This window comes from Hyperolius riggenbachi, chromosome 6 (assembly GCF_040937935.1).
Source record: "Hyperolius riggenbachi isolate aHypRig1 chromosome 6, aHypRig1.pri, whole genome shotgun sequence".
Taxonomy (NCBI): Eukaryota; Metazoa; Chordata; class Amphibia; order Anura; family Hyperoliidae; genus Hyperolius; species Hyperolius riggenbachi.
Genome location: NC_090651.1, coordinates 172,938,658 through 172,949,047, shown reverse-complemented (window position 1 = coordinate 172,949,047; position 10,390 = coordinate 172,938,658). Strand labels below are relative to the sequence as shown.

At 39.8% G+C, this 10,390-nt stretch overlaps 2 protein-coding genes across 2 annotated transcripts; both read left to right on the top strand.

Moving 5' to 3' along the window:
* Window positions 1–736: 736 nt before the first annotated feature.
* LOC137522605 (uncharacterized) lies at window positions 737–2,276 on the top strand (the record flags this gene model as incomplete). The annotated part of the gene is made up of 3 exons (XM_068242680.1): window positions 737–1,128; window positions 1,265–1,629; window positions 2,029–2,276. Coding segments are annotated over 3 exons (1,005 nt in total), but the record flags the coding sequence as incomplete, so codon positions are not given.
* A 5,698-nt stretch (window positions 2,277–7,974) lies between these two features.
* Window positions 7,975–8,755, top strand: LOC137522604 (uncharacterized; the record flags this gene model as incomplete). Its single annotated transcript, XM_068242679.1, has 2 exons — window positions 7,975–8,368; window positions 8,421–8,755. Coding segments are annotated over 2 exons (729 nt in total), but the record flags the coding sequence as incomplete, so codon positions are not given.
* Between the last annotated feature and the right edge of the window lie 1,635 nt (window positions 8,756–10,390).

Below are 10,390 nucleotides of genomic sequence, written 5' to 3'. Positions count from 1 at the left end.
TTCTTCTTCTTGTTCTCCTTCTTCTTCTTCTGGTTCTTCTTCTGGTTCTTCTTCTTACGGTTCTTTTTCTTCTGGTTCTTCTTCTGGTTCTTCTTCTTCTTCCTCCTCCTCCTCCTCCACCTTCTTCTTCTTCTGGTTCTTCTTCTTCTTCTTCTGGTTCTTCTTTTTCTTCTTCCGGTTCTTTTTCTGGTTCTTCTTCTTCTGGTTCTTTTTCTTCTTCTTTTTCTGGTTCTTCTTCTTCTTCTGGTTCTTCTTCTTCTGGTTCTTCTTCTTCTCCTGGTTCTTCTTCTTCGTCTTTTTCTTTTGGTTCTTCTTCTGGTTCTACTTCTGGTTCTTCTTCTGGTTCTTCTTCTTCTGGTTCTTCTTCTGGTGGTTCTTTTTCTTCTGCTTCTGGTTCTTCTTCTTCTGCTTCTGGTTCTGCTTCTTCTTCTGGTTCTTCTTCTTCTTCTTCTGGTTCTTCTCATTCTGGTTCTCCTTCTGGTTCTTCTTCTTCTTCTGGTTCTTCATCTGCTTGTTCTTCTGGTTCTTCTTTTTCTGGTTCTTTTTCTGGTTCTTCTTCTGTTTTTTCTTCTTCTTCTTTTTCTTCTTCTTCTTCTTCTTCTTCAGGTTCTTCTTCTTCCTCTGGTTCTTCTTCTGTTTCTTCTTCTGGTTCTTCTTCTTCTTGTTCTGGTTCTTCTTGTTCTAGTTCTTCTTCTTCTTGCTCCGGTTTTCTTCTTCTTCTGGTTCTTCATCTTGTTCTTCTTCTGGTTCTTCTTCTGGTTCTACTTCTGGTGGTTCTTCTTCTTCTGCTTCTGGTTCTTCTTCTGGTTCTTCTTCTTCTGCTTCTGGTTCTTCTTCTTCTGCTTCTGGTTCTACTTCTTCTTCTGGTTCTTCTTCTTCTTCTGGTTCTTCTTCTTCTGCTTCTGGTTCTTCTTCTTCTTCTGGTTCTTCTTCTACTTCTGGTTCTCCTGCTTCTGGTTCTTCTTCTGCTACTGGTTCTTCTTTTTCTTCTTCTGGTTCTTCTTCTTCTGGTTCTCCTTCTTCTTCTTCTGGTTCTTCTTCTGGTTCTGGTTCTTCTTCTTCCGGTTCTTTTTCTTCTGGTTCTTCTTCTTCTGGTTCTTCTTCTGGTTCTTCTTCTTCTTCTTCTTCCTCCTCCCCCTCCTTCTTCTTATTCTTCTTCTGGTTCTTCTGGTTCTTTCTATCCTTCTTCTGGTTCTTCTTCTTCTGGTTCTTCTTTTTCTTCTTCCGGTTCTTCTTCTGGTTCTTCTTCTTCTACTTTTTCTGGTTCCTCTTCTTCTTCCGGTTCTTCTTCTTCTGGTTCTTCTTCTTCTAGTTCTTCTTCTTCTCCGGGTTCTTCTTCTTCTTTTTCTTCTGGTTGTTCTTCTTCTGGTTCTTCTTCTTCTTCTGGTTCTTCTTCTTCTTCTTCTTGTTCTTCTTCTTCTGCTTCTGGTTCTGCTTCTTCTTCTGGTTCTTCTTCTTCTTCTGGTTCTTCTGCTTCTGCTTCTGGTTCTTCTTCTGCTACTGGTTCTTCTTTTTCTTCTTCTTCTGCTGGTTCTTCTTCTTCTTCTGGTTTTTCTTCTTCTTCTTGTTCTTCTTCTTCTTGTTCTCCTTCTTCTTCTTCTGGTTCTTCTTCTGGTTCTTCTTCTTACGGTTCTTTTTCTTCTGGTTCTTCTTCTGGTTCTTCTTCTTCTTCTTCTTCCTCCTCCTCCTCCTCCACCTTCTTCTTCTTCTGGTTCTTCTTCTTCTTCTTCTGGTTCTTCTTTTTCTTCTTCCGGTTCTTTTTCTGGTTCTTCTTCTTCTGGTTCTTTTTCTTCTTCTTCTTTTTCTGGTTTTCTTCTTCTTCTTCTTCTGGTTCTTCTTCTTCTGGTTCTTCTTCTTCTCCTGGTTCTTCTTCTTCGTCTTTTTCTTCTGGTTCTTCTTCTGGTTCTACTTCTGGTTCTTCTTCTGGTTCTTCTTCTTCTGGTTCTTCTTCTGGTGGTTCTTTTTCTTCTGCTTCTGGTTCTTCTTCTTCTGCTTCTGGTTCTGCTTCTTCTTCTGGTTCTTCTTCTTCTTCTTCTGGTTCTTCTTCTAGTTCTTCTTCTTCTGCTTCTGGTTCGTCTTCTGCTACTGGTTCTTCTTCTTCTTCTGCTTCTGGTTCTTCTTCTTCTTCTTCTGGTTCTTCATTTTCTTCTTCTGGCTCTTTTTCTTCTTTTGGTTCTTCTTCTTCATCTGGTTCTTCTTCTTCTGGTTCTTCTTCTTCTGGTTCTTCTTCGTGTTTTGTTTCTTCTTCTTCTGGTTCTTCTTCTGGTTCTTCTTCTTCTTCTGGTTCTTCTTTTTCTTCTGGTTCTTCTTCTTCTTCTTCTTCTGATTCTTCTTGTTCTTCTTCTGGTTCTTCCTCTTCTTCTTCTTCTTCTGGTTCTTCTTCTTCTGGTTCTTCTTGTTCTGGTTCTTCTTCTTTTTCTTGTTCTGGTTCATCTTATTCTTCTTGCTCTGGGTCTTCTTCTTCTTCTGGTTCTTCTTCTTGTTCTGGTTCTTCTTCTTCTTCTTGCTCAGGGTCTTCTTCTTCTTCTGGGTCTTCTGGTTCTTTTTCTTTTGGTTCTGGTTCTTCTTCTTCTGGTTCTGTTTTTTCTTCTTCTTCTGGTTCTTCTTCTTTTTCTGGTTCTTCTCATTCTGGTTCTCCTTCTGGTTCTTCTTCTTCTTCTGGTTCTTCATCTTCTTGTTCTTCTGGTTCTTCTTTTTCTGGTTCTTTTTCTGGTTCTTCTTCTTCTGTTTTTTCTTCTTCTTCTTCTTCAGGTTCTTCTTCTGGTTCTTCTTCTGTTTCTTCTTCTTCTTCTGGTTCTTCTTCTTCTTGTTCTGGTTCTTCTTGTTCTGGTTCTTCTTCTTCTTGCTCCGGTTTTCTTCCTCTTCTGGTTCTTCATCTTGTTCTTCTTCTGGTTCTTCTTCTGGTTCTACTTCTGGTTCTTCTTCTGGTTCTTCTTCTTCTTCTGGTTCTTCTTCTGGTGGTTCTTCTTCTTCTGCTTCTGGTTCTTCTTCTGGTTCTTCTTCTTCTGCTTCTGGTTCTTCTTCTTCTTCTGGTTCTTCTTCTTCTGCTTCTGGTTCTGGTTCTTCTGCTTCTGGTTCTGCTTCTTCTTCTGGTTCTTCTTCTACTTCTGGTTCTTCTGCTTCTGGTTCTTCTTCTGCTTCTGGTTCTTCTTCTGCTACTGGTTCTTCTTTTTCTTCTTCTGGTTCTTCTTCTTCTGGTTCTCCTTCTTCTTCTTCTGGTTCTTCTTCTGGTTCTGGTTCTTCTTCTTCCGGTTCTTTTTCTTCTGGTTCTTCTTCTTCTGGTTCTTCTTCTGGTTCTTCTTCTTCTTCCTCCTCCCCCTCCTTCTTCTTATTCTTCTTCTGGTTCTTCTGGTTCTTTCTATCCTTCTTCTGGTTCTTCTTCTTCTGGTTCTTCTTTTTCTTCTTCCGGTTCTTCTTCTGGTTCTTCTTCTTCTTCTTTTTCTGGTTCTTCTTCTTCTTCCGGTTCTTCTTCTTCTGGTTCTTCTTCTTCTAGTTCTTCTTCTTCTCCTGGTTCTTCTTCTTCTTTTTCTTCTGGTTGTTCTTCTTCTGGTTCTTCTTCTTCTTCTGGTTCTTCTTCTTCTTCTTGTTCTTCTTCTTCTGCTTCTGGTTCTGCTTCTTCTTCTGGTTCTTCTTCTTCTTCTTGTTCTTCTTCTTCTGCTTCTGGTTCTGCTTCTTCTTCTGGTTCTTCTTCTTCTTCTGGTTCTTCTGCTTCTGGTTCTTCTTCTGCTACTGGTTCTTCTTTTTCTTCTTCTTCTGCTGGTTCTTCTTCTTCTTCTGGTTTTTCTTCTTCTTCTGGTTCTTCTTCTTCTTGTTCTCCTTCTTCTTCTTCTTCTGGTTCTTCTTCTGGTTCTGGTTCTTCTTCTTACGGTTCTTTTTCTTCTTCTGGTTCTTCTTCTTCTTCTTCTTCCTCCTCCTCCACCTTCTTCTTCTTCTGGTTCTTCTTCTTCTTCTTCTGGTTCTTTTTTTTCTTCTTCCGGTTCTTCTTCTGGTTCTTCTTCTTCTGGTTCTTTTTCTTCTTCTTCTTTTTCTGGTTCTTCTTCTTCTTCTTCTTCTTCTGGTTCTTCTTCTTCTGGTTCTTCTTCTTCTCCTGGTTCTTCTTCTTCTTCTTTTTCTTCTGGTTCTTCTTCTGGTTCTTCTTCTGGTTCTTCTTCTTCTGGTTCTTCTTCTGGTGGTTCTTTTTCTTCTGCTTCTGGTTCTTCTTTTTCTGCTTCTGGTTCTTCTTCTTCTGCTTCTGGTTCTGCTTCTTCTTCTGGCTCTTCTTCTTCTTCTTCTGGTTCTTCTTCTAGTTCTTCTTCTTCTGCTTCTGGTTCGTCTTCTGCTACTGGTTCTTCTTCTTCTTCTGCTTCTGGTTCTTCTTCTTCTTCTTCTTCTTCTGGTTCTTCATTTTCTTCTTCTGGCTCTTCTTCTTCTTTTGGTTCTTCTTCTTCATCTGGTTCTTCTTCTTCTGGTTCTTCTTCTTCTGGTTCTTCTTCGTGTTTTGTTTCTTCTTCTTCTTCTGGTTCTTCTTCTGGTTCTTCTTCTTCTTCTGGTTCTTCTTTTTCTTCTGGTTCTTCTTCTTCTTCTTCTTCTGATTCTTCTTGTTCTTCTTCTGGTTCTTCCTCTTCTTCTTCTTCTGGTTCTTCTTCCTCTGGTTCTTCTTGTTCTGGTTCATCTTATTCTTCTTGCTCTGGGTCTTCTTCTTCTTCTGGGTCTTCTTCTTCTTCTGGTTCTTCTTCTTGTTCTGGTTCTTCTTCTTCTTCTTGCTCAGGGTCTTCTTCTTCTTCTGGGTCTTCTGGTTCTTTTTCTTTTGGTTCTTCTTCTTCTGGTTCTGTTTTTTCTTCTTCTTCTGGTTCTTCTTCTTCTTCTGGTTCTTCTCATTCTGGTTCTCCTTCTGGTTCTTCTTCTTCTTCTGGTTCTTCATCTTCTTGTTCTTTTGGTTCTTCTTTTTCTGGTTCTTTTTCTGGTTCTTCTTCTTCTGTTTTTTCTTCTTCTTCTTTTTCTTCTTCAGGTTCTTCTTCTTCTTCTGGTTCTTCTTCTGTTTCTTCTTCTTCTTCTGGTTCTTCTTCTTCTTGTTCTGGTTCTTCTTGTTCTGGTTCTTCTTCTTCTTGCTCCGGTTTTCTTCTTCTTCTGGTTCTTCATCTTGTTCTTCTTCTGGTTCTTCTTCTGGTTCTACTTCTGGTTCTTCTTCTGGTTCTTCTTCTTCTTCTGGTTCTTCTTCTGGTGGTTCTTCTTCTTCTGCTTCTGGTTCTTCTTCTGGTTCTTCTTCTTCTGCTTCTGGTTCTTCTTCTTCTGCTTCTGGTTCTACTTCTTCTTCTGGTTCTTCTTCTTCTTCTTCTGCTTCTGGTTCTGCTTCTTCTTCTGGTTCTTCTTCTACTTCTGGTTCTTCTGCTTCTGGTTCTTCTTCTGCTTCTGGTTCTTCTTCTGCTACTGGTTCTTCTTTTTCTTCTTCTGGTTCTTCTTCTTCTGGTTCTCCTTCTTCTTCTTCTTCTGGTTCTTCTTCTGGTTCTGGTTCTTCTTCTTCTGGTTCTTCTTCTGGTTCTTCTTCTTCTTCCTCCTCCCCCTCCTTCTTCTTATTCTTCTTCTGGTTCTTCTGGTTCTTTCTATCCTTCTTCTGGTTCTTCTTCTTCTGGTTCTTCTTTTTCTTCTTCCGGTTCTTCTTCTGGTTCTTCTTCTTTTTCTTTTTCTTGTTCTTCTTCTTCTTCCGGTTCTTCTTCTTCTGGTTCTTCTTCTTCTAGTTCTTCTTCTTCTCCTGGTTCTTCTTCTTCTTTTTCTTCTGGTTGTTCTTCTTCTGGTTCTTCTTCTTCTTCTTGTTCTTCTTCTTCTGCTTCTGGTTCTGCTTCTTCTTCTGGTTCTTCTTCTTCTGGTTCTTCTGCTTCTGCTTCTGGTTCTTCTTCTGCTACTGGTTCTTCTTTTTCTTCTTCTTCTGCTGGTTCTTCTTCTTCTTCTGGTTTTTCTTCTTCTTCTGGTTCTTCCTCTTCTTCTTCTTCTGGTTCTTCTTCTTCTGGTTCTTCTTGTTCTGGTTCTTCTTCTTTTTCCTGTTCTGGTTCATCTTATTCTTCTTGCTCTGGGTCTTCTTCTTCTTCTGGGTCTTCTTCTTCTTCTGGTTCTTCTTCTTGTTCTGGTTCTTCTTCTTCTTCTTCTTCTTGCTCAGGGTCTTCTTCTTCTTCTGGGTCTTCTGGTTCTTTTTCTTTTGGTTCTGGTTCTTCTTTTTCTGGTTCTTTTTCTGGTTCTTCCTCTTCTGTTTTTTCTTCTTCTTCTTCTTCTTCAGGTTCTTCTTCTTCTTCTGGTTCTTCTTCTGTTTCTTCTTCTTCTTCTGGTTCTTCTTCTTCTTGTTCTGGTTCTTCTTGTTCTGGTTCTTCTTCTTCTTGCTCCGGTTTTCTTCTTCTTCTGGTTCTTCATCTTGTTCTTCTTCTGGTTCTTCTTCTGGTTCTACTTCTGGTTCTTCTTCTGGTTCTTCTTCTTCTTCTGGTTCTTCTTCTGGTGGTTCTTCTTCTTCTGCTTCTGGTTCTTCTTCTGGTTCTTCTTCTTCTTCTTCTGGTTCTTCTTCTTCTGCTTCTGGTTCTTCTTCTTCTGCTTCTGGTTCTGCTTCTTCTTCTGGTTCTTCTTCTACTTCTGGTTCTTCTGCTTCTGGTTCTTCTTCTGCTTCTGGTTCTTCTTCTGCTACTTCTTTTTCTTCTTCTGGTTCTTCTTCTTCTGGTTCTCCTTCTTCTTCTTCTGGTTCTTCTTCTGGTTCTGGTTCTTCTTCTTCCGGTTCTTTTTCTTCTGGTTCTTCTTCTTCTGGTTCTTCTTCTGGTTCTTCTTCTTCTTCTTCTTCCTCCTCCCCCTCCTTCTTCTTATTCTTCTTCTGGTTCTTCTGGTTCTTTCTATCCTTCTTCTGGTTCTTCTTCTTCTGGTTCTTCTTTTTCTTCTTCCGGTTCTTCTTCTGGTTCTTCTTCTTCTTCTTTTTCTTGTTCTTCTTCTTCTTCTTCCGGTTCTTCTTCTTCTGGTTCTTCTTCTTCTAGTTCTTCTTCTTCTCCTGGTTCTTCTTCTTCTTTTTCTTCTGGTTGTTCTTCTTCTGGTTGTTCTTCTTCTGGTTCTTCTTCTTCTTCTTGTTCTTCTTTTTCTGCTTCTGGTTCTGCTTCTTCTTCTGGTTCTTCTTCTTCTTCTGGTTCTTCTGCTTCTGCTTCTGGTTCTTCTTCTGCTACTGGTTCTTCTTTTTCTTCTTCTTCTGCTGGTTCTTCTTCTTCTTCTGGTTTTTCTTCTTCTTCTGGTTCTTCTTCTTCTTGTTCTCCTTCTTCTTCTTCTGGTTCTTCTTCTGGTTCTTCTTCTTACGGTTCTTTTTCTTCTGGTTCTTCTTCTGGTTCTTCTTCTTCTTCCTCCTCCTCCTCCTCCACCTTCTTCTTCTTCTGGTTCTTCTTCTTCTTCTTCTGGTTCTTCTTTTTCTTCTTCCGGTTCTTTTTCTGGTTCTTCTTCTTCTGGTTCTTTTTCTTCTTCTTTTTCTGGTTCTTCTTCTTCTTCTGGTTCTTCTTCTTCTGGTTCTTCTTCTTCTCCTGGTTCTTCTTCTTCGTCTTTTTCTTTTGGTTCTTCTTCTGGTTCTACTTCTGGTTCTTCTTCTGGTTCTTCTTCTTCTGGTTCTTCTTCTGGTGGTTCTTTTTCTTCTGCTTCTGGTTCTTCTTCTTCTGCTTCTGGTTCTGCTTCTTCTTCTGGTTCTTCTTCTTCTTCTTCTGGTTCTTCTCATTCTGGTTCTCCTTCTGGTTCTTCTTCTTCTTCTGGTTCTTCATCTGCTTGTTCTTCTGGTTCTTCTTTTTCTGGTTCTTTTTCTGGTTCTTCTTCTGTTTTTTCTTCTTCTTCTTTTTCTTCTTCTTCTTCTTCTTCTTCTTCTTCAGGTTCTTCTTCTTCCTCTGGTTCTTCTTCTGTTTCTTCTTCTGGTTCTTCTTCTTCTTGTTCTGGTTCTTCTTGTTCTAGTTCTTCTTCTTCTTGCTCCGGTTTTCTTCTTCTTCTGGTTCTTCATCTTGTTCTTCTTCTGGTTCTTCTTCTGGTTCTACTTCTGGTGGTTCTTCTTCTTCTGCTTCTGGTTCTTCTTCTGGTTCTTCTTCTTCTGCTTCTGGTTCTTCTTCTTCTGCTTCTGGTTCTACTTCTTCTTCTGGTTCTTCTTCTTCTTCTGGTTCTTCTTCTTCTGCTTCTGGTTCTTCTTCTTCTTCTGGTTCTTCTTCTACTTCTGGTTCTCCTGCTTCTGGTTCTTCTTCTGCTACTGGTTCTTCTTTTTCTTCTTCTGGTTCTTCTTCTTCTGGTTCTCCTTCTTCTTCTTCTGGTTCTTCTTCTGGTTCTGGTTCTTCTTCTTCCGGTTCTTTTTCTTCTGGTTCTTCTTCTTCTGGTTCTTCTTCTGGTTCTTCTTCTTCTTCTTCTTCCTCCTCCCCCTCCTTCTTCTTATTCTTCTTCTGGTTCTTCTGGTTCTTTCTATCCTTCTTCTGGTTCTTCTTCTTCTGGTTCTTCTTTTTCTTCTTCCGGTTCTTCTTCTGGTTCTTCTTCTTTTTCTTTTTCTTGTTCTTCTTCTTCTTCCGGTTCTTCTTCTTCTGGTTCTTCTTCTTCTAGTTCTTCTTCTTCTCCTGGTTCTTCTTCTTCTTTTTCTTCTGGTTGTTCTTCTTCTGGTTCTTCTTCTTCTTCTTGTTCTTCTTCTTCTGCTTCTGGTTCTGCTTCTTCTTCTGGTTCTTCTTCTTCTGGTTCTTCTGCTTCTGCTTCTGGTTCTTCTTCTGCTACTGGTTCTTCTTTTTCTTCTTCTTCTGCTGGTTCTTCTTCTTCTTCTGGTTTTTCTTCTTCTTCTGGTTCTTCCTCTTCTTCTTCTTCTGGTTCTTCTTCTTCTGGTTCTTCTTGTTCTGGTTCTTCTTCTTTTTCCTGTTCTGGTTCATCTTATTCTTCTTGCTCTGGGTCTTCTTCTTCTTCTGGGTCTTCTTCTTCTTCTGGTTCTTCTTCTTGTTCTGGTTCTTCTTCTTCTTCTTCTTCTTGCTCAGGGTCTTCTTCTTCTTCTGGGTCTTCTGGTTCTTTTTCTTTTGGTTCTGGTTCTTCTTTTTCTGGTTCTTTTTCTGGTTCTTCCTCTTCTGTTTTTTCTTCTTCTTCTTCTTCTTCAGGTTCTTCTTCTTCTTCTGGTTCTTCTTCTGTTTCTTCTTCTTCTTCTGGTTCTTCTTCTTCTTGTTCTGGTTCTTCTTGTTCTGGTTCTTCTTCTTCTTGCTCCGGTTTTCTTCTTCTTCTGGTTCTTCATCTTGTTCTTCTTCTGGTTCTTCTTCTGGTTCTACTTCTGGTTCTTCTTCTGGTTCTTCTTCTTCTTCTGGTTCTTCTTCTGGTGGTTCTTCTTCTTCTGCTTCTGGTTCTTCTTCTGGTTCTTCTTCTTCTTCTTCTGGTTCTTCTTCTTCTGCTTCTGGTTCTTCTTCTTCTGCTTCTGGTTCTGCTTCTTCTTCTGGTTCTTCTTCTACTTCTGGTTCTTCTGCTTCTGGTTCTTCTTCTGCTTCTGGTTCTTCTTCTGCTACTTCTTTTTCTTCTTCTGGTTCTTCTTCTTCTGGTTCTCCTTCTTCTGGTTCTTCTTCTGGTTCTGGTTCTTCTTCTTCCGGTTCTTTTTCTTCTGGTTCTTCTTCTTCTGGTTCTTCTTCTGGTTCTTCTTCTTCTTCTTCTTCCTCCTCCCCCTCCTTCTTCTTATTCTTCTTCTGGTTCTTCTGGTTCTTTCTATCCTTCTTCTGGTTCTTCTTCTTCTGGTTCTTCTTTTTCTTCTTCCGGTTCTTCTTCTGGTTCTTCTTCTTCTTCTTTTTCTTGTTCTTCTTCTTCTTCCGGTTCTTCTTCTTCTGGTTCTTCTTCTTCTAGTTCTTCTTCTTCTCCTGGTTCTTCTTCTTCTTTTTCTTCTGGTTGTTCTTCTTCTGGTTCTTCTTCTTCTGGTTCTTCTTCTTCTTCTTGTTCTTCTTTTTCTGCTTCTGGTTCTGCTTCTTCTTCTGGTTCTTCTTCTTCTTCTGGTTCTTCTGCTTCTGCTTCTGGTTCTTCTTCTGCTACTGGTTCTTCTTTTTCTTCTTCTTCTGCTGGTTCTTCTTCTTCTTCTGGTTTTTCTTCTTCTTCTGGTTCTTCTTCTTCTTGTTCTCCTTCTTCTTCTTCTGGTTCTTCTTCTGGTTCTTCTTCTTACGGTTCTTTTTCTTCTGGTTCTTCTTCTGGTTCTTCTTCTTCTTCCTCCTCCTCCTCCTCCACCTTCTTCTTCTTCTGGTTCTTCTTCTTCTTCTTCTGGTTCTTCTTTTTCTTCTTCCGGTTCTTTTTCTGGTTCTTCTTCTTCTGGTTCTTTTTCTTCTTCTTTTTCTGGTTCTTCTTCTTCTTCTGGTTCTTCTTCTTCTGGTTCTTCTTCTTCTCCTGGTTCTTCTTCTTCGTCTTTTTCTTTTGGTTCTTCTTCTGGTTCTACTTCTGG